General features: G+C 43.0%; 3 protein-coding genes across 3 annotated transcripts; 2 read left to right on the plus strand and 1 right to left on the minus strand.

Moving 5' to 3' along the window:
• The first annotated feature begins 24 nt into the window (after positions 1-24).
• Positions 25-1,965, plus strand: LOC130149551 (ubiquinol-cytochrome-c reductase complex assembly factor 6). The gene is made up of 2 exons (XM_056339312.1): positions 25-378; positions 1,611-1,965. Exons 1-2 carry the CDS (start codon positions 271-273, stop codon positions 1,704-1,706), a joined length of 204 nt encoding a protein of 67 aa, XP_056195287.1. The 5' UTR covers positions 25-270; the 3' UTR covers positions 1,707-1,965.
• Positions 1,966-5,193: 3,228 nt separating this feature from the next.
• On the minus strand, positions 5,194-15,628 carry HSP90B1 (heat shock protein 90 beta family member 1). The gene is made up of 18 exons (XM_056339298.1): positions 15,473-15,628; positions 14,879-14,978; positions 14,107-14,248; positions 13,911-14,027; positions 13,217-13,548; positions 12,291-12,402; positions 11,477-11,593; positions 10,770-10,886; positions 9,910-10,047; positions 9,724-9,801; positions 9,576-9,641; positions 9,043-9,312; positions 8,606-8,851; positions 8,200-8,336; positions 7,518-7,596; positions 7,264-7,419; positions 6,603-6,701; positions 5,194-5,461 (listed from the first exon to the last, which is right to left on the minus strand). Exons 1-18 carry the CDS (start codon positions 15,519-15,521, stop codon positions 5,432-5,434), a joined length of 2,385 nt encoding a protein of 794 aa, XP_056195273.1. The 5' UTR covers positions 15,522-15,628; the 3' UTR covers positions 5,194-5,431.
• Positions 15,526-24,371, plus strand: LOC130150153 (cuticle collagen 34-like). Its single transcript, XM_056340805.1, has 2 exons — positions 15,526-16,096; positions 22,462-24,371. The coding sequence occupies exons 1-2, from the start codon at positions 15,526-15,528 to the stop codon at positions 22,503-22,505; spliced, it is 615 nt and encodes a 204-aa protein (XP_056196780.1). The 3' UTR covers positions 22,506-24,371.
• Positions 24,372-26,588: the final 2,217 nt, after the last annotated feature.

The raw sequence follows: 26,588 nt of genomic DNA on the forward strand, positions 1-26,588 counted from the left end.
CGGGGGCGGCTCCCCGCGGCCTCGCCCGCAGCCCCGGGCCAGACGCAGGCGCAGAAGCGGGGCAGCTCCGCTGCGCCCGGCGGCCCGCGGGCCTCAGGCCGTGCGCCGCGACTCGTTCCTGGTCATCCGCGGCAGGGTGCTCCGCCGCAGGGGACGGGCCCCGCCCCTTCCCCCCGCCCCCCGCCGCCATGTTGCGGCCGCCCGGCAGGCGGAGGGGATGACGCACATCCGGCGCATGACGTCACGGGGCGGGGCGCCCCGCCCGCAGCCATGCCTGCCGGCGTGCCTTGGCCCACCTACCTGAAGACGCTGGCGGCCAGCTTGCTGGCCATGTTCGCCGGTGCCGAGGTCGTGCACAGGTACTACCGGCCCGACCTGGTGAGTGCTCGGGGGTGCCGGCCGCTGGTTGTGCGGCGGAGCCTGGCAGCGTGTCCGAGGGAGGGAGGGAGGGAGGGAGGGAGGGAGGGAGGGAGGGTCGGTCTGTCTCCTGGGGCGGTTTTGTGTGGAAGGGGCTCAGGCCTGAGGGACAACATGGCCACCCCTGAGGAGGCGGCGGGCAGGTGGCCGGGTCGTCTCTTGGGAGCTCCCTTCAGGTTGGCGACGTGGTACCGCAACCAGAACCCAGCGCAGGCCTCGTCAGGCGGGGCTGCTGCTGCGGGAGTGTGCAGAAGCGGTGAGGAGGGGCTGTACTAGGTTTAAATAGACCTTTTCTCCTCCATGACCAAATGTCTATGGTAGAAATAATGACAGACTGAGAGTCAAGACCATCGAAATCACGGTCGCAGAGAACTAGGCTCCCGCTGAGACCGTCCGCCGGGGATATGAGTGGCTGACCGGGTCTCTTGGAGGCCTTCTAGCTTGTGAGCCTTATCTCATCCTCCTGCTCTTGTATGCTTTTTGGGTTTTTAAAAAACACGGTGCTGTTTTCAAATCGGAAATAAGTTAAAAAAATTACTGTGCTTGAGCTGTCATGTCAAAATTTAAGCAGTGAGGCTTAAGTCGTTGATAAGAACATAAGCGGTAAGTGTAAGAATTTATGTCTTTTAATAGTCTGTACTGTAGTCTTCATTACAGGCAAATAGGCATATTTGTTGAGAGTGATCTAATGATCTACACTTCTGTAAACTAGCATGAATTTTGAGGAGGTACGGTTCTCAAAATGTCATTTGGTATCTTTCCCTTTTTTAAACTTCATCTCCAGTTTTGCTGCCTAATTTCTAAAACAAAGGTAGAAACAGTGCAACTTTTTCTTCTGTCACCAAGAGAAAAAATTACATGTGTAAGCTTCAGCTGTACTAGACATCTTAACAAAATTTACTTTCTTAAATAGCAAAAAGAAGTTTTGTTCCTTGAAAACACTATCCGTTCTTCCTTTTCCCTTTTTTTCAAATCTCATTTTGCTATTTTAAAAGAAAAGTCAAATTACAAGAAGTTAATAGGTTAATTTTTAAGATACTTCATGTGTAACAATTATACTCTGCTCAAAAAAGAGGGTGGTATAGTCACAATTTAGCTATAATGCTGTCTCTTGCAGAGAATGCCAGTTTCCTGTTTTGGGAGCTTACTTTTTCTTCTGCCACAACACTGATGTCTTTCTCTACTTTTCACAGAGTATACCTGAAATACCTCCTAAGCCTGGAGAACTGAAAACAGAACTATTGGGTCTAAAAGCAAGATCAAGCAAAGTTCAGACTTCAGAACAGTGACCACAATTTACTTACATTGTGAAAACTGGAACTGATAAAATACTTTTTCAGCTGTCTCGACTGCAGAAATCTTTATGTGAAATACTGTACTCCCTTAATACTTTTTTTGTTGTTTCCTTTAAGCAGTTACAGACAGCATCAAAAATAAATGTATGATGAATACAATTAAAAGTCCAATTTTTTGCGTGCCAAAATGCTTATGATTTCTTTAATCTTCACTGCTGTATAAGTTCCCTTCAGAATAAAAGATGTAAACTCACATTGTTGAGTCTGATAGAATTTGAAACGCTTCAGCTGATTAACAAGTATAGGAAGTTAGCATACTGACAGGTCACTAGCCTTAGTAAGTTTACCTGTTCATCTGTAGAACTCTGCTTGCCCGTTGGCATTTCCCACCTTTTTAAACTTTAACTCAGTATTACTGGACACAACCCAGAACATGATACAGCTGGCGATGGCATCTATAAATAGGAAAGATTCTTTATTGCAGGACTTCTTGCAATGGACTAGTACTGGCTAACACTGACTTTCTGTGTGTGTTTGTCTGTATTACTGACAGGGAGCCTACTTTGGCCCACTGTAAGGCTGGAAAGGATCTTACAGCTTGGTTGTATTCGTTAAAAGGGGGCAAATATGTACAGATTACACTGAAGTTATGTATGTTTGTACTCCATTTGGGTATCTTCTGTTTACAGCTGATTTGATAGCTATAAATATACAAAACTCTGAAATAAAAGGTTTACCTTTCAGTCCTGAAATAGGATCACCACGAAACACCCACATGCGGAACTCGAGGAAGTCAACATCCTACAAAGATGGTGCAGCCACCCATTTTTGAATGGTATGTGGTAGAGCTTGTGAAGGTGGGGGGGTACTGTCCCTTGAGAAGGGCACCAAGGCAAGGCAGAAGCTTCATCCTCAACTCTCACTCAGGTTTGACTCAGGTAAGAAAACCTCAATCTGACAGATTACCCATTATGGAAACAGAAAAGCTCCCCAATCCCTACTAGTAAAGTACTTGGAGCTCTTGTAGCACAGGGATCCAGAAATGATCACTGAAAGTGCTACTTGTGCATCTGGTCCAGCTGTGAAGCTGTTACTTATATTTGCGTAAGTTGGGAGCCATTTCTCTAGGAAGGAAGGTTTATAGCTCCTGTGCATGTGCCTCTGCTCTCAGAGCCTGGCTGATCTAGAACAGCAGGTGAGATGAGATCCTTTCACGCGCCCGTGCAACTGTTCAGGCTGCAGCCCCGTACTTAGTACTGCCAGGTGACAGGCTCTGCCTCACAACTTTACCAATGGCAGCAGCCGGTGATAGAAGGGCCTCAAGTCAATCTTGGATGTTGATGTTAAGCCCAAATTAAACCAATCAATGAGAACATCTTACTAGGTCCAGTTCTAATGAACTACTTTTTCCTTCACTGTACATAAACAGAGCGGACATTGACAGCCTCCCATCTCGGCATGAGATAAACTGAGCAACTGGGTGCATCTATTTCCCCCCAGCCTTTTCTATCACAGAGGGACCTGTTACTAGTTGTGACTATTTAGGAGTAGCAAAGCTGACCACACACCAGGTTTTAACAGCAGAAGTGACACCCCCAGAATCAGCATGACCGCAGCACTGAAAGAAATAAGATTCAGCTGACTAGCAGATACATCTTTCAGCATTAACACTATCTTGCTTCACAGAGCTGGCACAATCCTGCCTGCCTCCCTGGCCGCCCCCCCCGCCCCCCCCCCCCAAAAAAAAAGGCAAGTTTACAACTACATTTTGTGGTTATTAATAGCAAACACTTGTCACTCCAGGGTAGAGAGCAGCTGGACCACAGCTATGCTGCACATGATAGCCTCAGCTGAGGAAGATGAAGCAGCACAAAGCATGACTCTCAAGCGTACTCTATTATATTTCCAAAATTGAATCAGATGTCATCCTAAAACCAAGGCACTGAGAATTTCAGCTATGTAACAGAGCAAAAGTTGCTTAAATCCCCAAGTAATTAAAGGATTAAGCATACTGTAGCAAGCAATCCTACACTTCAAATACTCCTCCTCTCTTTGGTTTACGAGTGCTTTTGCAGCTAATGTGAGCCATGTTTGTGTTGATGATGTACTCATAAGCGTATCACTAGAAGTGAATCTTTAGGAAGTATTACATCCAAACCTCAGCAGCAGTTGATTGGTACAGAGCACAAAGTCTGCACTACTATAGTAAGAAGAATCTGTACACCTGCTCTATTCAGTAACTTACTAACAGAGGACTGCTATTAAAGCTGGTATTACTAGCTGCTGAGCCACACTCCAGGGTTAGACCACTCGGCATGCTCTAGTAACAGCAGTTTCTTACTGTGGATCTAAAATACTACTACAATCAACAAAAACCAAAACCAACCCCCAAACTCCCTAAAACCCCCCGCAACTAAGCTCCCATTCCCTGAAGTCTCAAACAGCATACCTCAATAAAACATATTTGCAGAAACCCTAACACATTAACCACACTGATACACAGCATTTGTATTTATTGCATGAAAACGGTACTTGGGCAACATAAAAGCAGCCTAGAAGTAGTAAATGGAAAGCATGTTCTTCAGGTGAGTGCTTATTGCCCTCACCTAATAGAAAAGTTTATTCTGCTTCAGACTGCAGAACCTCAAATTTCTCAAAAGCTGTGTTCACAAAACAGGAGTGGTTCTTAAATAAAAGTTGCTGTATAGAAGTACTACTCCTATGTACTTCTTCCACAGAGGAAGGCAAAGAAAATCCAGCAAAACCAACTTCAGTGAAACACTTTATACCAGCCCCGTGAAGATGTTTCAAAGTAGAGGCACAAATGAGAAAACATAGTGTAGTCCTTCACCCAAACTCCACACAAAGCTAACAACAACAAATAGGACAAAAAGCAGCACCTCCAGTTCAAGCTGTCTACATTACAATTTGGTGTCAACACATTTAGTTGTTTAGCACCTACTGCGCTTTGCCATACTAGAAACATAGAACAGAAGTGAAAGTTTAGGAACAGCATTAAGAAGCAAGTGTAAAAGGTAAGAGCTTGCACCTTTAAAAAAGGCAAACCTGCAGAAAGCAGGACTGCTGTAGATGTACAAGTCAAAGCCAGTAAGCCACTTCCAACTGTTGCAGACTTATTTACTGAGGGTTTTTTTTTCTGCTGCAAAAACTACCACTGCCTATTCCATACAGTGGAGTCAAGTCACAGTGTAAGCTGGCAGGACTTCAGGTCTGATGCCATTTCTAAATGCCCTATCTCTTCAAGACAGCACTAGATACATAACTTCTTGAATGCTTATTTCAAGTAGTCCAGGTCTCAGATAGCAGTGGATTTTGGCTGAACAGCATGGCAGGTTGGGTGTGGCTGCACCAGTACTACAAACTACCTGTTGTACCAAGGACCTGAACATTCTAGACAATCCCTTTTGTTTCTTTGTGCTAGCTCACAAAATGAGCTTATTATGTATAAATGTAGAATTAGTGGTGTTTGGGAACATTTTATTTTGTACATGACAAGATTTTACACCAAGTCAGTTAAATAATACAAATTTACATTCATGAGGAATGTTTTTAGAAAAGTGAACTTAAAAAAAAAATAATCCTCCTTTACCCTTAAACCCCATAGCATCCCTCAACATTTTACAGTGGAAAAAACCCCAGAACAACCTAATTCACATTCCCTCTTAACCCCCCAATGCAGAACAGTAGTTGAGTGCAGCTTACAGTTCATCTTTCACATCTGTGGAATCCTGTAGAGGACAAAGAGAGAATCAGAACACTGCTTTTTTGAAGTGGAAAAGGTTACAAGAGCTGACCCAGAAGAACTGAACCTAAATGCTGCTGATGCTTTCCAAAGCATTAAGTAGTGTAACTTTAATGAGGTATTAAAGGCAAACTTTTGTTCAAATGATGGCATGTTAAGCCTTTGCTACTCAGAGTAAAAAGATACATTAGAAAAATGTTTTTAGTCTGCAGTACGGCTAGTGTACCATTTAATCTTTAATACTTTCTAAGCTATCTTCCAGGCATATTAGTGCTGTTAATAGCCCTATACTACTTGACAGCAGAGCCAGGAAGCACATACACTTTCCAGACAGTAATCAGAAACCTTAACCTGCAAGCATGCTAATCTACCAAACAGAACACAAATTTGCTCCTTTATAATATTATTGTCATTGCAGGTTATGATGCTGTGTAAATGCCATAACAATTAAGTAGCTATAAGTACAACAAGCATCACTCCAATTTATTCTTGGCTAGCCTGACATTCAGTAGTAGGCAAGTATCTCTCTATGAACTGTATTTCTGCACTAGTCACAAGGTATCATCTTGCAGGACTCTTCCAAAAGCAACCTGAGAAAGCAGGCCCAGTTGGGACCTCATAATAAAAGTTAATGTTACCAAGAAACGGTGGTATTAGAAGAGTTCAGCACATCCATTAAGACATAAAACTGCAGACATTAGCTAAGTGCAAGCTGAATTCACACAAGAGTTGATCTGTTTAGAGGTAGTGCTGTTTCAAGTCTGTATTCTAAGTACTTGAAACTATACACCTGCCAATTTGCTGATGTTCCTGCCCACAAGCTGTGGAAATCCAACACGTAACCTTAAATTCACTGTAGAGGATTTGCTACTTTTTTTCTTGTCATAGAGCACTCAGTTACAGTCTCTTAAGCTAAATTTAGCTCCAACTTTGAACACACCAAACTATAATGTAAGAAAACACTTGGATAAGGAATAAAGTGTTATTTGTCCTGCAGTTCCCCCACCAAAAAACCTCACACTAAAAACTAGTGTCATGAATGACAAAGTAAGTTTGTTGCCAAGAAGCAACACAGACAAAACTGTACATAAATATTGTTAGGAAAATAATCCAAGTTAAGACCTTACTTTCTGTGTTTCACTATCTTCAGCATCAGCATCCACCTCCTCTTCATCTTGCTCTGTGTCCTCAGCTGCATCTTCAGGCTCTTCAGGTTCCTCCTCCACCTGTAGGAAGGGCACAAGCAATTTGCTTTATTTGCTTAGGATGTGTAATAGCTGTGGACTAGCTAAATATAGGCTATGGAAGAATTCACGATCAGTTCCAAACATTTGCCTCAAGCTATCTGAAGGAGAAAGCAAGTTCTGTTTAGTATTGACTTGCTGTCATGCCTCCTTCCAGCAAGATAGCCAGCATAAGTTCTTGCACAGCATTAGGAACCCATATTACTTATACCCATTTAAGAATTTCTCCATGAGATGGGCACAAGTGCCTTTGGTCCCTGATTTACTCCAGCAGAACCACCACTTAGTTATGGACAGGACAGTACTCAAGAAGCATAATAAAAGAGCAGAATCCCAAGCAACTGGAAAGAAAAGCATAAGGGGAGACATGGGAATGAAGTACAGACCCTATTAGTTGCTCACGCAGGTACTTGGAACTGGGCTCCTGGTAGCCCTCAAGCGTAGGAAGCTATTAAATTTAATTTTATTTAAGTGTCAAGTATCTGCTTTTTAAGATCTAGCAGCAGTACGTTAATTATCAGCCCCAAGTTGAAGGCGAACTAACCTTTGCATCCAGGTCAATGTTTAAACTTAAACGAAGCATCCTTTCTATTCTGTCTCCATATTCTTTAGTGTCTGGTAACATATATCCTGATCTCAAAGTAGCAGTTTCAAACAACACCACTGCAAGATCTGAAACTGTTTTGTCATCTTCATTTTCCTAATGTGAAAGAGCATTAAAAGAAACACAAAGAGAACTGTTAACTAGGTCATACGCAGCCAAGTCAGTCAATATTTCACTGCTGTTGCTTTGTTTACCTTGACTCGCCTCAGCATGTCCTTGATCAGTGGATGCCTGGGATTAATTTCAAATGTCTTCTTTTGGCTAGCATAGTAACTGGAAAGAATAGAAGTTACATCACTAAGTTTTGACGTACAAGACCAGGGCTCCTCAAACTTTTTGAACAGGGGGCCAGCGCATGGATGCCGTGGCAGGCAGTCATCTGTGGCTGCTTGGTTTCCCACCCCAACCCCCGGGTGGGGGGGCAGGGAGCGGTTCTGTAAATACCTGGGGCTGGATTGAGGACCCTGGGGGCCGTATCCAGCCCACGGGCTGTAGTTTGAGGACCCCTGTACAAGACCCAGCTACACCTTTAAACCCATGAATAATTACAGCCACAGTAACAAGCATATTCCTCCCCCTGGCCCCACTTCAACACCAGCTTAACTCTAAAAGCCATTCAAATGACTGAAGACAGTTTACCTTTTCTTGTCACCAAATGACAGATAGCAAATGCCACAGAATCTTACTCACAAAGGTAGTTTTACATACTGGGCTTTGAAATAACAATCTAAAACTATGATGGAGACTGCAACTTGGTTATAAGGGACCTTAAAAATATGAAAAGCCATCTGAATCAGATGGTAGCTTGGTGCGCCCACACCAAGCAAGGGACGCCATCAACATTTCATGTCTGCTGCTACATAACTGAAAGCTTACTTTGTAGATATATCCTTCCCAGTTTGGTAAGCCTGAGCTTTCATGATTCTTTCCATGTTACCAGACCATCCATACTGACTAGCCACAAGAGCACATGGAGATTGGGTTAAACGTTGAGATAGCACAGCTTTTTCTATCTGTAGGAAGAAAAGCCTTAATGTTAGTTCAGAGCTAACAGCTTGAACAGGGAATAAAGTAAATAACTCTGAGATTTCCTGCCACTTAACTATTCCAAGATGATATTCTAACTAATTTTCCTGATATGAAGGTATTAAACATGTTTCTTTATCCATAGAAAGACAGAGAGGCTACTGTCACAAGTCAATGCTCAAAGAATCTGCAAGGTGTGTTGTAGGAAGTACAACAGCATTAACAAATAAGCAATACATACAGCATAGCATTTTACCTTGTCTTTTAGAGCTTTGTCTTTCATCCAGTTTAAGAGTGGTTCAAATTCCTTTTCCAAGGCCTCACGACTCTCCTTAGACTTCTCACTTTCTTCAAACTTAACTCCTTCTTTTGCTACGTTCTGGAACCTCTTGCCATCAAACTCTGGCAGAGCCTGAATACAGTATTCATCCACAGGTTCAGTCAGATAGATCACTTCATAGCCCTTTTTCAGAAGGCGTTCAACAAACGGTGATGACTCAGCCTAAGATGACAAAACAGATCAGACACCAGTTTACTTCTGTTGGTACCAGCAGCTACTGAAACCTGTACAACTATTGTAACATAAGCGTGAAATCCCCACATTTACAGCAAATACACAGTTCACAATGTTTATGGCACTTTAACCAGGAGCCATAATTTTCCCCCTTCCCTCTTTTTTCCATGCTCACATACCTCCTTTCTGCTAGCACCTGCCATGAAGTAAATTTTGTCTTGCTTCTCTTTCATTCTTTCCACATACTGGTCAAGGCTTGTGAGGTTACTTTCATGATGAGAAGACTGGAATCGAAGAAGTTTAGCCAGTCGTGTACGATTTGAGTGATCCTCAATAACTCCAAGCTTTACATTAGTACCAAACTCTTTCCAGAATGTGTCATTGTATTTTTCATCTGCAATTTTCTTGATCATATCAAGAGTTTTGCGAACAAGTTTCTTTCTGATCACCTAAAAAAGCAGCAATACCAAATTATAACAAGAAGAACCCTCAATTCAACTCCACTGTGAAAGATGGACTCAAGAGACACTCAGTGTCCCTGATTTGAAGTGAACAGAGGTAGTCTGAAGGCTGCATCGAGTGGGTTTCCTGTACTTTAATTACACACTCCTTACATAAAGTAAAATTAATCAAGCTGCTATTCTAAATCTTGCTACTCTCTACTGTCTTGCTATCGATTTTCAAGGAAAGAATTCAACATCAATTAGCTTACCTTTAGCAGTTTATGCTGCTGAAGCGTTTCACGAGATACATTCAAAGGAAGATCATCAGAATCCACCTGATAAAAGAAACTTTGTAAGTATAGCTAATAGCATTCAAAGATAAAAAAGTCAAATGCAAGCAAGACTTCTAATACTTACAACACCCTTAACGAAGTTAAGATATTTGGGCATCATGTCATGGAAATCATCAGTGATGAACACTCTTCGAACATAGAGCTGAATTGCAAGAAGAAACAGCAGCCACGTTATGTTTGTGTGTGGTTTGTTTGGGGGTTTTTGTTTTTTTAAAGTATGAAACCTTACCCACAGACTTGCTTGTCCTACCTTAATGAAATCGCTTTTTTTGGATCCATATTCATCAAACAAGCCACGTGGAGCGGAATTTGGAACAAACAAGATAGATTTGAAAGTTACTTCCCCTTCAGCAGTAAAGTGGATGTAAGCCATTGGGTCATCGTGTTCCTGAGAAGACAGATTTCTTGTAGTTGACATGGGGAAAATAGCAGTGATTTAACACGTTTCCAGTATAACGTGAGTTTGCCAGGTTAAGTGCAATTATTTTACAATTAAACTATCTAACCATATCTTGTTAGAATCTATTATGGAGACAAATGTTCCAGGTTCAGTCAAATTACTTACAGAAGTAAACTTCCTTAGATCCACAGAGTTTTGTTTGGGTTGTTTTGGGTTTTTTTTTGACAAGCCAAACCCAACAAAAAAGTTACTAATAGCACAGTCACCAATACAGTACCATAACACACTTAAAGAGACTCCCAAGTAACATATTAAACTGTATTTATACATAAAGACAGTGTCCTTTCTAGAAAGCTGCATCCTTGTTTTTCTTACGACATACAACGCAAGCACCACTACTCTCAGACTAAATAAAAAATTCCCTATCAACATTTAAACACACTGATAAGCTCTGTATGGGCTGGAACATATTACTCCTCAAACCTAGGCTACTCAACACTTGTGTGACAGTATCTCCTCTCTGGAAAGAGGGTTAACTCGTGACGGAGATGCTATACACTTCTAGACTCTCTGCAACTCAGTATCTACTGACAGCAATAAATTAATTCTTCAGAAACAGCCCATCCTGTAAGCATTCAGTTTTGTTGACAGAACAAGAGATACTTCAGCTAACCTCTTGCTTGGGAACAATCTTGAGGCTCAGAGCTTACCTTGGAAAAGGTTTTATAAAAAGCTTTGTATTCGTCTTCTTCAACTTCTTTAGATGGTCTCTGCCAGATAGGTTTTATGTCATTCATGAGCTCCCAATCCCAGACGGTCTTTTCAACCTGTAAGTTTATAAGCAACATAGTATAATGAAGACTCATTCTTTACTCCAGTTAAGTCAATTAAAGACGCTCAACTGAGGCCAAGTCATAAAATAGCATGTCAAAAATACATGCTTTTCCCCAATTCACAAAGTAAATTGTGCTGTGGCCTGGGTATTCTCACGGAAGTACATGCATTAGTTTAACAAATGTGAACAAAACTTAAGTCTACCCTGTGTACATTTAACCCATTCAGAGTGTCAGCATCTATGTTCTACTGCCATTTTGAAAAAAAGTATTCCAGCAGAGTATGACCAGCTTAAACTAGTCAGATTACTGAAGTCCACTACCATTTCAAGCAGTTCACACAAGTATTTCTAATTAGATCTGGGACCAGTGCCTCACAAGCCTACTGTCAATCATTTGCTTGATTTCAACCAAGTCTGTTTTGTTTACAATATTGTTTCCCAACAGAACTTCTATCTGCACTTAAACAGGATTGCTGTTGGAAAGCACACACGCTACTGAAGTGCGCCCCTGGAAGATTACCTACGAGAACTGCTGAACAATCTGACCTGAGTTACAAAATCCTGTGTCTGAAGGAAGCTTACCTTCTTAGTTTTTGGTTTCTTTTCTTCCTCCTCTTCTTCAACAGCAGCTTCATCATCATCAGTTTCTTCTTTCTCCTTTGCTTCCTCCTCTTCAATGGGTTCTTCGACAGTCTCTGTCTAAAGAGACAATTGAAAATAGGGACTTGGATTGCTTTGCTTCCTACCAGGTATGTTCTGCTGTTCTCACAAACAGATTAATCTTTCTGAGCACTAGTTTAAGTTGTGCTATTTGCCTATCACAAGCATTTCCCTATAGGTAGCTACATTTTTTTGCTTGCATTTTTCATTAATACACACTTTCCTTCAATACACTGGGAGGTCACTGTACTCTTTTTTTTTTTTTAAAGTTTTTCACAGCTTTTTTTACATTTAGCTTTATACATAATGGTGATCAGAGACTTGGGCAATTTTAAGGTAGTGCTACCCCAAAAAAACATCACAATAACAGGCTGAAAAAGTAAGATGCCACCGTTCTCAGCAGAAGGGACACCTAATCATGGCCCTGCTTGAGAGCTTACCAAAACCAGTGGAAGAAAGATCTTTCTTAGCAATTAGTGCAGTCTTTCTCCTTTCGTAAAGTTCTTAAGAGTGAGAATAAAACGAAGTTCCTTGAGGATTTGTGATTTTAGCAAGACACTAACTTTTGTAGAGCAAGGAACGAGTAAAATACTAGCCAGGAAAGTCAGAAACAAGTACTTTAGAAATGAGACAAGCAGAAGTTCAACAGTACACCCTCATTCTTCCTGAAAGATCTGGCCACACAGTTTTCACAACCAAAGCTCATACTGTGCAATGCTCAGTTAAATATACTTACCTTGCTGCTCCACACATATATGGGGAAGTTTATGAACTGTGAGTATTTCTTTACTAGATTTTTAACAGTATCCAGCTCAAGGTAATCTGACGCTTCCTCCTTCAAAACAAGGCTAAAAAAAACACAATAAAACTTAGAAGAGCTGGACAAATATTTCAAAATAGTTTTACAAATGAAATTTTCCTACTGTTGCAGTTCTAGCAATCCAAATTTATGCAAGTGAGCTTTTATTAGTTCAGCTACAGATATCTCCTAAAATATAGCCCCTACTAAGCCACTCCAGTGAGATAGAAGGGTTAATTGTTTTCAACAACTGGGGCACAACACGATTATCCAGAAGTCTAAATGAAAAAATGAGGACCCTGACACACTCTTCACTGGCTTTACTTTGAACTAGAGTACCAAGACAGATAAACTTTTTCATGCTAAGCGCCCAATTCAGGAAGAGGTCCAATAAACCTAGACCAAATTCATCTGCTCATCAAACCAATGAAGGCAGGACTGTTAAACTAAGTCTAATGTGAGACTTATATCAGACCAGTCTTGCTGGTATATAAATAGCAGTCAGCTCCCAAGAAGCTCTACAGCCCCCGTATTCGTTTTGGCAGGCCACAATTGCACTGAGCAACTGAACGATTCTGAGGCAGCTCAACTGTCTGGAATTACTTGCTGACAGTTAGTTGTCCAGACGGTCATGGTTTTCTTAGGTCACCTAATGGAATGTGAAGCAAACTCCAGTACTGCTTCACATTTATTCTGGATGCAGTTACTAGTTTGTATGTTTCTATAAAAGTTAAAAAAGCTGCATTACAAGACTCAAACAATACAGGCAGGAGTCACAATGCTAAAGTATCCCCATATTCCAACGAGCAAAGTGTACCCACACAGCTTTTTTTCTTTTGGATCCAAAGAAACTTAACACTTACGTTATAGTTGTGCCACGTCCTAGGGTGTTTCCTCTTGGGTCATCAATCACAGAGAATTCATTTGAATCTGACTCCCAAATATGTTGAGTATCATTGTTGTGTTTTGATGTGACAATAACCCTGTCTGCTACTAAGAAAGCAGAGTAAAAGCCAACACCAAACTGGCCAATTAACTCAGATGTTGACTGGCTATCATCCTGCATTTCAGTCATCTTGTTTAAGAATTCACTTGTACCAGACTTTGCAATGGTACCCAGGTTTTTAACCAACTCCTCTTTTGTCATGCCAATACCCGTATCTGTAACATGAAGCATGTTCTTCTCTTTATCACACTGAAAATGAAAAACAGAAAAGCTGCAGTTTGAATTCACTTTGAATCTTAACACACTGCTACAGAAAAGCAGTGAGTAGTAGCCATTAATATTCAAACATGCCCAGCTACAACAAATGAAATTTGCAGTAACTACACAGAGGAATACCTATCTTTTAAGTATTTCCATTTAACAGAAACAAATAAAATTTTCACCCTTAGAAAAGCAGTATTTGATTAAGTTAACTATAACAGTCTCGATGTGGTCTCAGTTTGTATTTGCACCAGTGCCGAGCAAAAAAATTTAGGTTTAATGACGCACTATCTTTTTACATTCCTCCCACCATTCCTCCATATGAAAGGATTGCACCTAATGCTTCTTACCTTGATTTTGACTGTAAGTTCCTCGTTGCCAGCAAGAGCATTTTCATCAGTTAACGATATTAACCGTATTTTATCTAAGGCATCCGAAGCATTTGAAATAAGTTCCCTCAGGAAAATCTGAAATAGAACCCAGCATTCAGGAATTCCAGCACACACACAAGAAGTTCTAACATGTTCTACTGATAAAGGCACTAACCTCTTTATTTTTATATAGAGAATTGATAATAAGTTTCATCATTCTATTCACTTCTGCTTGAAATGCAAATTTCTCAGATTTTTCTCTGATTTCTTTGATCTGGGATGCATTTAGGCCATCTAGTTGGATTGCTTCTTCCTCTCTGTTAGGACAAAGAAAACCCATCAAGTACTCTTGCCCGCTAACCGTATCACTAACTTTATCATGTAGCAACAGCAATCATGGTCTAGTTAGAACAATACCTAACACCCTTTTTATCACTGAGATGACCCAAAAGTTACATGATCAAGTGAGTTAAGTGCAAGAGTAGTTATCCTCAACGACATAACTTTAATCTACAACTGAAGTGAAAAATCCATGCTCACAGAAACAACTTCTCTCCAAAAAGAAATCTGAGGAAGAATACAGGTACATTAGAACAACTGCAACACTCAGCACGTGGTATACCTCACAGGAGGCGAGATGGTTCATGGGCACAGAGCTATTACATCAGTAGACACTAAATTGACACCATTTACCACATGGAAGAATAAACTCTTATTAACATATTAGTTTTTATACAACTATTGAAATTAGACAAAACCAAGTCGAGTATTTCTGAATCCGAATTCTCCGGCTCACGTCTACTGACAAACAGCCTTTTTGAGAAGTATTTTATTTCTCCCTGCTGACTAGATCTCTCTTTTGAGTGGCCCACTGATGCTTGAGCTGACCCCTCAAGAGAAAGCCTTAGCGATTCAGAAGTAGCTTACTCTGAACCCCAGATACTAACCTCTGCACAACTTCATCGTCTGTTCGAGACCCTTCTCTGCTTTTGCCCAAGTCATCTTCCACAGTCCCATCCACGTCGATCTCATCGGCTCTAACCGACACTGGAAAACCAAGGAATCCAAGGATCTGAGCCTAATCCCCACCGCACGCTGCTGAAGCTCGCCACTTACCCATTCCCACGGTTTTAGCAGTTCGGTCCCTCCGGCCCCCTCCCCGAGGTAAGTTCAGCCCCAGCAGGCATCAGGGGGAGGGAACGGATCCCCCGCCCACCCTCCGCCCCCGCCCGTGACGGCGCATGAGCCGCGCCAGACGTACCGTCCCCCTCCCCCCCCCACGGAGAGCGGGGACGGCAGCGGCCCGGGGGGAGCCAGGCGGGAGGCCGGGCCCCGCTCGCCCCCTCCCGCCGGTAGGCCCGCACCGAAGGAAGCGCAGGCGGGGGAATGCGGGCTCCCCCCTCGCTCCTCGTCGGCCTCCGTCCCACGTACCCCGGCAGAAAGGGGGGGAAGGGCGGGGAGAGGGCACGGAACCGCTGGCCGGGACCCCTACCCCCCCGTCACCACCCGCCAGAAGCTTCTAGAAGCCCGCGGGCACTCACCAGTCAGGAGCAGCGTGCACGCCAGAGCGAGCCCCCACACCGACTTCATAGCGATGTGGGCCCCGGTCGCAGAAGAGAACGGCCCCAGGCGCCCCCGCCCCTCGCTGCTGAGCCTGCCGCAGCCCCCGCCCGCGCCGCCGCCGAGTCCGCTGAGCGGGGAGGGCCCTCCCCCTCCGCCTTATCAACCCGGGGCGCCGGAGGGTGGGGGGGAGCCGCTCCGCGGCTGGCCAATTAGAGCGTACCACGCCAAATATACAGCCAATAGGAAGCCTGGAAGGGAGGGGCCTGCAGCTATTCCCGCCAATCGTGGCTTTCCATGTGAGGTTTCCTGCGGACGGAGCGTGGCCGGCGCCGATTGGCCGGGCGGAGAGGCGCTTGGCCAATCGCTTCCGCGGAGGGGTTTACCCGGCATGGACTCTCCTGATGATTTAAGGAATAACCCGTTAACGGTTAACGCTGAGCCCAGGTGGGCCACAGCCGCTGCGGGCTGGTCCTGGAGCGATAAGGACACTCCGCATGGGAGGCCAGCTCCGACTGCTTCCGGGGGCACCCTGGATGTTTACCATGGATACGGTTGCTATGACAACGGGCGCTTCCGGTCGCGGCGCCCCGCCGCACCTCCGGGTACTAAAGACGAGCGATAAGTTACGGGTCGGGCCAACACAAACAGCGCGGCCGAAGGGCGGGAGCAGCACCAGGCCTGGGCCGGGGCGGCCGCCGGGTGGGGATCCCTCCCCTGGGTGGGGACACTTCCCCCCGCCCCCGACGGCTGGGGGGGGCGCGCGGCTAGCGGCGCGCGCATGCGCCTTGGCCGCAGGGAACGCCGGGAGCTGCGGTCCGCTCTGCCGCGCACACAGCGCCCCCTGCCGCCGGGGCGCGGGAGCTGCGCGGGGCGGGGGCGCCGTGGCAGGAGCCTTCCCCTGCGAGGGGTGCTCGAGGCCCGGCATGGCCCTCGCGTTGTCCTTGGTGCCCGGCCCTTGGCTCTCCGCTCCACTCCGGCGTGTCTAGTGCCTCACACGGCCGTGAGGGGGACTGGCTGGCTTCAGCCGAGCCTCCCCGCGGCCTCTAGGCGGGGAGTGTCGGTGCTGATGGGGGACACAGCCAGCGGGGTGCGGAGCAGGCCCCCGTACGTACCTACTTTGCTGCGCTTATGAGGGCGACCACCCTCCAGTGAGCTTATTAGCCCTCCTTAGCCTGCCCTCGGGGCCGCTGTTACCAGTTAACAGCCCTGCGGAGCGGGGCCTACAGCAGCTGCCTCTGCACATAGCAAACTGCCCCTCTGGGGCCCGTGGGGGAACGTCGGTGTGGAAAGGAACGAGTGTTTATGGAACAGTAAAGGGTCAGCTCAGAAGATGGGACGTACCCATCCTTTTTCAATGCCCCTTTCAGGTACTGCAGTTTGTAAAGTGAAATGCACTGCATGTAAATTCTGCAGTGCGTTGCCCTTAATTTCAGGTTTTGAAGCCATGAAAGCTGACAAATGCTTAAATATAATATACTTACTTTGTATGTTAATAAGCTACTTCAAATATCTTACGGCCCCCGCCTTGCTTTCCTGAAAAAGTCTGCCCCGGCTTTCACGTGCCCGTCACCTGTTTTGTCTTACACATGTTCAACATCAGACTGGGGGGAAAAAATCACTAGAAAGCAATGATTTAATGAACTTTGTACTTGGAGAGGAATGCATTTGAAAGCTATTGATCTGAGATGTTCAATAAAAACAAGGAAGGAAAACCCTCACTGTTTACAACTTTACCAACACTGAAGCTAGCCTAGCTAAAAGTCTTGGCAAAAATAAGCTGTCATGGTTCAACCCCAGTCAGCAGCTAAGCACCACGCAGCTGCTCGCTGTGGGATGGAGGAGAGAATCAGAAGAGTAAAATTGAGAAAACTTGTGGGTTGAGATAAAGGCAGTTTAACAGGTAAAGCAAAGGCTGTGTGTACAAGCAAAGCAAAACTAGGAATTAATTCACCACTTCCCATCAGCAGGCAGGTGTTCAGCCATTTCCAGGAAAGCAGGGCTCCATCATGCATAATGGTTACTTGGGAGGACAAACACCATAACTCCAAACATCCCCCCCTTCCTTCTTCTTCTCCCACCTTTATATGCTGAGCATGACATCATATCGTATGGAATATCCCTTTGGCTAGCTCAGGTCAGCTATCCTGGCTATGCTTCCTCTCAGCTTCTTGTGTACCTGGCAGGGCATGGGAAACTGAAAAGTCCTTGACTTAGGGTAAGCACTACTTGGCAACAGCTAAAACATCACTGTATTATCAACATTACTCATACTAAATCCAAAACACAGCACACAGCACTGCACCAGCTACTAGGAAGAGAATTAACACTATCCCAGCTAAAACCTGGACATAAGCCTATCATCTCCTGCTAAACAATGGGCCAGACAGATGGTTTTTTTCCCCCTCAAAACTCAATGTACTTTTTTTGTCCTGCTGATAATTAAAGTTTATAGAATTGGAAAGGAGTCCCTGTATCTTTGGGTTCTTAATTAAGCCAAATTCTATCATGACCTATGTAAAAATAATCATGAAGCTTTTCTGTATGATCTGTGGTTTCAATAGCTGTTCTTCAGAAGTCACTACTTCACTAAGAGAAATAAGAAGGAAAGTTACTCTCCCAAAACATATGTGATAATGACTTCAAAAAATAAGTATGAGAGATTAGTGTCAGGGTTATAAGTAAAAAACTGTATGTCAGTTTTTTGTGGAGACCTGTGTGAACTCAAATTATTTTCCAAAGAGTAATCTCACTTAATTGGAAATAAAATTTAGTTATTCAGTAGTCTAAGCAGAGAAAGTTTGTCTTTTTCTAAAACTTGCCTACAAGCAGTTTCAGAATTTGATTTGCTAATCATGACTATATGATTCCCAGAGTGGGATGTGTTGCTCTATGACTGAATAGGCAGTTGAGGGACATAGGGATTCACAAAGTAAATTTATCTCTGTCTTGCAGAATTCTTGTGTTAACAGATTTTTATGGCAGTTCCATCTTAGCAGGCATTTTGCTGGCAGCAGGAAAATGTAATGCTTTGTGACAATCTTTTTGAACTTTGGCAACTGGAATAGTAGGAATGCAAACCAGTTCTGTTATTGACTATGCTAAACCAACAGAGATTTTAGATTGTTTGGTGTAATCCAGATTTTGTTAGTTACTTTGCTCTTATAATTACACAAAGTAGAATGTTGCTTTTGGAGGAGGTATAAAACTTGATAAACCTGTGTTTGTGCTTTGAATTTAGAGGTCAGACTAGTAAGAACTGTAATGTGATTAGCAGCATTGCCTGCTTTATGTAGATTATACTGTTTGCTTTCATGAAAGCCCAATTAGATTACCCAGGACAAAACTGATAGGCAAGAATGAGGTAGCTGAGTGCTTAACGCTCTCACAAAGAAAGTCTGATCTCTTTACAAGGAGGTTGAAAGTTGATGAACATATCTTATTTGAATAAGCTTCTAAAAATACTTTATCTATTTTAAAACTATGAACATACTGTCAAATATAGCTGTCAATGTTTTAAGCAAATCTGAATAGAATTTCTATTGAAAATGTATTAATTTCAGCTTAATTTCTCCTTAAAATCCGTGAGGGAGTTTTTAAGACCTTGGTTGCACTGACTACTGCTGCCATTCAAAACAAGTCCAAGTATCACCTTTCAGGATTTAATACCAAAGGAAAGGTGTAACCGTTAAGAGGTAGTTCTTCAGCAACCCAGCTACATTAAAGGCCATTAGATACACTTTGATGATTGTGGGCATAATGATTGAAATAGTGTATTTAAGTGCTGTATTTGCTTTGTTAACTAAAAATTCCGGTGTATGTGGTGATAAGAGAAACAGAATACAGGTAGGGTCTTCTTCCATGCAAATGGTAGAGGAAGCCCTTCTTTCGTACTCTGAATGCAACTTTATAAGCTCATCTACATGTCCACGGGGACATCAGATCACAGAAGCATGCCATATGATTCCAACTGTAAGATGTAACTAGCAAGAAGAATTACCTTGCCAGAAATAGCTGTAGAGCTAAACTGAGAGGAGTTCGTAAGACCTGACTGTGGGTATTTTGACTTAACTAGCTAAATTAGCCAGCTGATCTGCCTAAGCTCTATCTGTAATAGAGACACAGTCCTCCTTTCGTACTTGCTTTGGTGTATGTCAGAGTCTGCTGAGCTGATTTAACCCTCTAGCCCAGCAAAAAACTCTGTAGTTAAATCAGCTTATATCAGGTCCAGGATGCACCAGACCAGAGGATGTTAAAGAGCAGGAGTTTATGGCTAGGAGAAGGTGATATTGTGGTTTTGATGGTGCTGGGCTGAGTCTGGGGTGTAAATTATGTAGGACAAAGACATTGTATATAGGTGCAAATGTAAGGAAGCCATAAAACTAAACAGTAAGTTTGCATGGTCAGAATACTGCCTCTTTTAATACACAATTAAATTGAAACCTGTAACTAATGCAAGTTCCATTTTTGTTCATGGATAACAAAAATTCTGTAATTTGTGTCACTACTAACCAGCCATTTACTCTCATACTGGTTTTGATAGAGAAGTGTAAGTGATTTTACTTGACAATAATTAATGCAGTTTGAAGTTTGCACTACCAAATTGAGTCCCATCTTTTTTCCATGATAAAGCACTGGAAATATGAAGAACTATTTATCTTCATTCTATGTAATTTGAACTTCATTTGTATCTTTATAAAACAATAGATTGAGAATTAATATTTCCTTCCTCTGCAGTGTCTGCTTCAGGGACTAAATATTGCATGTACAGCACGAGCTGAAGGCATATCAGCTTACTTAAGATGCTCTGCAGTATTTGGGACAGTGTGACTATGAAATAAAAAAATGCTATTGTTAGCTAGCTTTTCAAGGTGATTATGCAAATGTCAGAAAAGTTTAACAGTAACTACATACAAGCGAGATTAAAATAGTATTGTTTGTAAACAGTGACAACTTTACTAAATACCCATGCTATGAATTATTCTTACCTGTTCTCTTTTCATCAAGAACTTCTATTGATCAAAATACCATGTTTTGACTTCAACCTTTTTCCAATTAGGAGAAATACATCCTGTATTCACTACCTACCTGCTTAGTCTCAGAACTAATAATCTCCACTGAAGAGAGATTCCAGCTGTACTCTAGCTTTAAGAGTTGAGTTTTCTAACAAAACGGTTAACATTTTCATTCCTGTACTGTGAAAAGCTATGCAGCTAAATATTCTACAGCTTCATGTGCAAACATCTCTAAACCTGTTTCTTAAAATCTTTTATTCTTTGCAAAGAAACTATAATATGGTTTGTTTTATGAAAAATTGTTTTTTCTCAGTTACAATTAATATAAATTGCTAGATAGAGAGAGGTACATTCAGTGTTTCTAGGACTCAGCACAGTGCTGTATGAGAAAGGTAGTGAAACTGGAATTTAAGACTTGAGGTACTTTGAATTATACATGTGTGAAAGAAAACAGTAAGCCCAAAGTGTTTGTATCTGATTGATGCTCAGAAAGAAGACAACTTCTTCACCTTTTTTTTCCAATAAATGTAGGCCCATCAGCTTCCCTGATTCAGCTGTTTAGTAAATTTCTATTAGCAACAGTAGTTTCACCTGCTGCTTTTGCTCCTGTTTACCTGGGTTTGAAATTTGGCAGTTTGTGCAGCTGAATATCAGTGAATCTCACTGGAAAGCTGCTGAGGATCCCTCCCTAGAGCTAATCTTGCTATGGGGCTGTGAATCTGACTCTTCCCACAGTGTATCAGTAGCATGGATGATGCTAGATGGCCAGGGCCTGATGTATCATTTTTTTAATGTGATGGTATTAGCAAATGAACCCTCTTTCCAGAGAGTAATTCACATCATAGAGTGCTGTGAAACGATTTGGTTGTAGGCCCGTGAGCTGTAGTGAGCACCTTCCTTACCCTATGAAGCTATTACTGTATATATCTGTGACCCTACCACAGGTAACAGGAACAGTTTTGAGAGAAGCAGCATCCTTCTCGGACTCTGGCAACAGATGATGGTGGTGGGCAGCTGTCTAAAGAGCTGCTTACTGGGCTGCAGTGGGGCAACCAGTCCAGGATCTGGCTAGGCATGAGCCTACATTCCAGTTCCCCCTCCTCTAAATCCCTCCTGGACTTTTTAACCTCAACTGTAAGAGACAACAGATATGACAGATGCCTTTGAAGATGGCATAGTCAGAGGCGGTGCAGAAGGAAAGATTTTACGAGGTACAACAAGACTGACTACAAGATAAGAGGCACTATGAAACAGAAACAGGTGCTTCCTGCTGAAATGTATTCTTTATTGCATTAATTTTTTGATTAAAGCAACAGGCAAGTTTATCCTGTTGACTATCTGGAAATTATGGCAGTGGAAATTCACCTCTGATCACTAGCTGGGTGAAATCCTTTAGGCAGAAGCAACATCTTTGGTGCAACTGTAACAATTATGATATGGTGTCTGTAATGTGACATGTTATTAGGTGTCATTCATATATATACACACACACCCCCCCATACTCTGATAACCTCTGAGCATGACAGTATTCTGCAACTACCAAAACTTGCTTATCAATGCACAGATCAAGCTTAACAATGACACTAAGTTGGGGTGTTGCATTTTAATTGTTGAAGTTATATCAGTGCTCTCATTTTACCTGTGTTACTGCTGGTTTCCTGGGAAACAATAGGCAGAAAAAGTAACAAAGCATATGAAACAGCATTGGTACCCCCACAGACCAGATCCTGAGGAGTTCTAGTATGACACAGCATCATTAATTTTATTTAAAGACTTGAGAAACCCTTTGGGGTTTTTTTTTCTTTTTTTTTTTGTCTCAGTATTAATATTGAGAAAAATTCTCTCTGTTTACTTACGAGAAAGCCACAAAGTCAGTAGATGAATAGTGAGCTAAATAACATGAGCAGGAGCAGTCTGGACTGATTGGTTCTCTTCTTGTCCTCTGTTCTTGCCAGGGCACCCACAGCTGGCTACTGCTGGAGACAAGATACCGGCCTGATCTGAGGTGGCCGTTCTTAGGAACTACATGTGTTTTATGCAAGCTTGAATAATTGCAGTGCCTAGGGGCCTGAATGCGGTGGGTCTGGAACATGGTCAGACCCAGATCCACAGGGAGCCTTGGGCACTATAATGTCCCGTCAAATCAATCCTTCATCATTCATCACAAGAAGTGGAACAAATGCAATGAAACATGTTGCAAGTTACCTGTATGCTTTCAACCTTTTCTTCCTTTTCCCTGCCATTTTTAGATAACCGTTCAGGGTGGTGAGAGATATTAGGGTGAATAACCTAGAGAACAAATTGAACAGAAGTTTCTCTCAGCTTGGGTTAATATTTTAATCACTGGGTCACTGGATAGAAATATGATGAATACCAGTTGGTTTTGAAGGAAGGCAGCAGTCTCCACCTTTTTTTGAAACTTGATTTACTAACTGTGCTCTGGGCTTCCTTCCTGGACCAAAATCACTCTGTCATGAAAGATGGAGGGAAGTTTGTTTTGTAAAGATCAGGAACGAGCTAGGTTCATCACTACTTGGCACAATAAGCATCTGCACTACCAGAAAAAAGACTTTCAGTTCTTGGGAAACTTCAGAATGAAAACTGTGATGCTGACAGAGCTCAGGTGGTTTCAAGGCTAGGTAACTGCTGGAGAAGGATTTTGAAAACAGTAATTTTGGACCCATATGTCTGAGGAGGGAACCAGAGATGAGTAACAACTTTTTGTGAATCTAAAGTTCAGGAATTTCCAGAAGGTCCAAAGCATCTCGTAGGAACTTGGTGTGAAATGCCTAACTTTTCAGACACTACACTTGCTGGAGACACACTGATCTGCAAGTCCTAGGAGTCTGATGAAAGATTCACTGCTGTTAGGCACGCTACACACATGGTCAGAGCTAGTATTTAAACATCTAAAGAACTGGGGTTTAAGCTGTTCCTTCAGCAAGCACTTTTGATATAAAGGTTTCTTTCAACATTAAGACTGTTCACAACACCATTAAAATCACATTAGGAAAAATTCTTCATCTGTATATTTTGCCATTTTATAGTTGTAATAACCTTTTTACAAAATGTTAAATACTGACTTAAACTTTAGTGTCATACTTCTGGTATTTTTATTTTTTATTTCTGCTCTGCTGTAAGTTTGGAAGATAGTGTTTGTTCTTCAGGTATTATTTGACCTTTCTTCCCATTCCTTCTGACACTCATGAGTGTGCCGCAGCTGGCGCTGTTAGTGAACTAAGTCGGTCAGCTGTGGGGTTTCCCCACCGTCAAGTATTTTTGAAGTCTACAGGGTGTCCCTTGAAGCTTAATGCTCTGTATTCTCACATTAGAGCAACTGGCAGAAGGGAGTGGGCTCTAAGGAGCCTAGCATAAAGGGCAAAATCTGTGAAGGTGAAGAATTGTAACTAGAAGAATCTTTGTACAGATAAAATAACCATGGTTTTGGTCATTGTAAAAACCTCCCTGACTCTTCAAATACTAACATCTCTGTAAGTTTCAGTATCACTGGAAATCTAGACCTGCAGCAACATATTTCTGTGGCTAAGAATAAAAAAACATATCACAGCGAATATCACTCTTCTCAAAACAGCTAAGCATTATTCTGATCTGTATTTACTGTTTACCATGGCTGAAGAAAGTCTTAGCTTGCAGTGGCTGGCCACAGCAAGTATGCAAGCTGTGGCATTCCCCACAAGCTCCTTTTGGTTTCACAGCAGCTTCTGCCTGGTGGTGCATGGTTGGATTTAGAGGGTCAACTCCAGTAGAGCATGCATTTCAATTAAAAATCGAGGAAACCAGTCACGAAGTTCAGCACATGCTCCCGTGCTATGCTGGGCTGAAGTGTTAGCATAGAGAAAAGCTAAAATGGTCAAATACTCTGTTTGTGGAAGAGGGCAAGTCTCTTAACTGAAGAGGAGCCTATTGACACCTGCAGTGCAAAAGGCCCTGCAGACCTGTGGTGTAGAGGGTATCGGTTCAGCTCCCCCTGCCCCGAGGGTGGCACCTGGGGACCCCGGGCAGCAGCAGCACCGGTGGTAAGGAGGTGTTGACCTTCAGCTGGAGCAGGTCACCAGTGCTAAGCTGGGCTCGGGGCGGGCAAGGTATTTGCATAGCATCACCCAGCTGTGTCCCTATAGCTTCCAGCTTGCCCTGCGAGCTGAGCCAGCTGTCTCGTTGCTCAAGCGGGTATTAAAACGTTTCCGGAGTAGAGCTTGTGTCCGCAAAATTGACTGTCTGGATCTGAACGTATGCTTGGGAAACACCGTTTCTGCTCACCGGCATTCATGTTTTGCTCAGGAACCGAGGCAGGAAGGCACACGGAGCTTTGCAGAGAAGGCGCGGAGCCTGCCACCGCGGTGGCTGTCACCCCGCCGGCGGCGGGAAGGACCGGCGCGGCGGCGCGCTGCGCTGGCTTTGCCGGGCGAGGGCTCCCCCTGGCGGCGCGCAGGGAGCTTGTCCTCTCAGAGAGACCCCCGCCACGTGTTGACCCGCAAACCGCTGGGGTGCGTTTGTTCGTGCTACTTTTAAGCAGTATTTTATCATCGTATTCTCCTTTTTGCATTGCCTTTGTATGCTTCATCCCCGTAAAGAGACGTTAAGACTGGAAAGAACCATTTCTGAAGTATTTCAACTATTCTTTGCATGTGTGTGGTGTATACATATATTTTAAATAAGCATAAACTTTTTAATAGGATTTTTTTTTTTTTTTACTGGTTATACAAATTGCTATCCCCTTGCAAATGTGTCGTGATTTTTTGTGTCCCAGAAAGAGCCTGTTTGCAGTACTGCCAGAGAAGGTTAACAGACAACCTTCCAGCAACATTTGTTTGTCAGGAGAAATAGTCCTTAATCCTCCATTCAGAGATATGTGTCAACTGCAGTAGCCTGTGAACTCTGGACCTGTTGTCTGTACAGAAGCCAGTGCCAGGATCTCAGTGGATAGCTAGAGATGCAATTTATTTGTCATCTCTGGCTTTTGTTTCTTCTATGTTAGGTCAAACCTAAACAGGCCTGGAAAATAGATAGTAATAGAATGTTAATTAGAAAAAAAATCTTTGAGCTTTCTCAGAGTAAGGCAAAATATTTTTCTTGTAATTAATTTTGTGAAATTCAGGTTTATATTAATGTAAAGCCTGTGTACCAATTGTATGTCCAAATATATTTTAAATGAAGGAAAATCCTTATATTGGGACTGTGAAATGTATTTTAAGGATGAGACCACAATTTTTTCCTTACTAGACTTTGAGTGATGATAGCCCATATTGAGCAGGTGGAGCTGAGTCTGGCCAGGCCAGGTATACCTACAACATAGGGCGTGTAGAGGGCTAAAGCACAAGCCTGAGCTTAAATGGAGCTCGGGAGCCAAAGGGTGCTAGGTGTGGGGGTGGGGGCACAGGCAGGCAGATAAGGCTTCTCACAGCTGTTCTTACAGGACCCTGGCCTGGGTTGCACAGCTGTGCCAGTATCACAGCATAGGTTGAGCACTGGCAGCTGAACTCTGGGGACTGGAGGCATGATAATGAGAACAAAGTTTTTTTCTGGAGAAGAAAGGTTGCAGGCTGCTTGAGGGATAGCGAGGGCCTCTTCACGTGCCCAGTGTTTTGATTCTGAAATGATATTTCTTGCTTTGAGTTAGGGGGTAGTGAAACACACCCTTGCTTTTAGATGTTCTAGCTATGCAGATGAGCATGAACTCTCCCTCTTCTTATTGCTACTATGGTGTGAATTTAGGAAGCTCCAGCGACCCCTTGGACTTTCATCACTGTGAAAGTGCTAGATGGTGTGAGCAGCTTGGTAAGTAAGCTACAGAAAAAGAAGTGAAATATTGATCAGAACAAAGCTGTTTTTCTCTGGGGTGTGTTAGTCTTCTACACAGGACTTGGTTTCTTGCTTCTGGAGCACAATAGTCGCAAAAATTCACAGGGCTTTTCTGTGATGTTAGACCATCCTTTCTGTTTCTGGGCCAGATGATTTACTTAGTGCATGCAAAGTGGAACAGCTTTACAGGGGTGAGTGAGAATATTTATCATTTGAATAATCAAGATTATATGCCCAGCTACTTTTCTGATGTGCTTTTAGC

The sequence above is a fragment of the Falco biarmicus genome, chromosome 5 (assembly GCF_023638135.1).
Source record: "Falco biarmicus isolate bFalBia1 chromosome 5, bFalBia1.pri, whole genome shotgun sequence".
Taxonomy (NCBI): domain Eukaryota; kingdom Metazoa; phylum Chordata; class Aves; order Falconiformes; family Falconidae; genus Falco; species Falco biarmicus.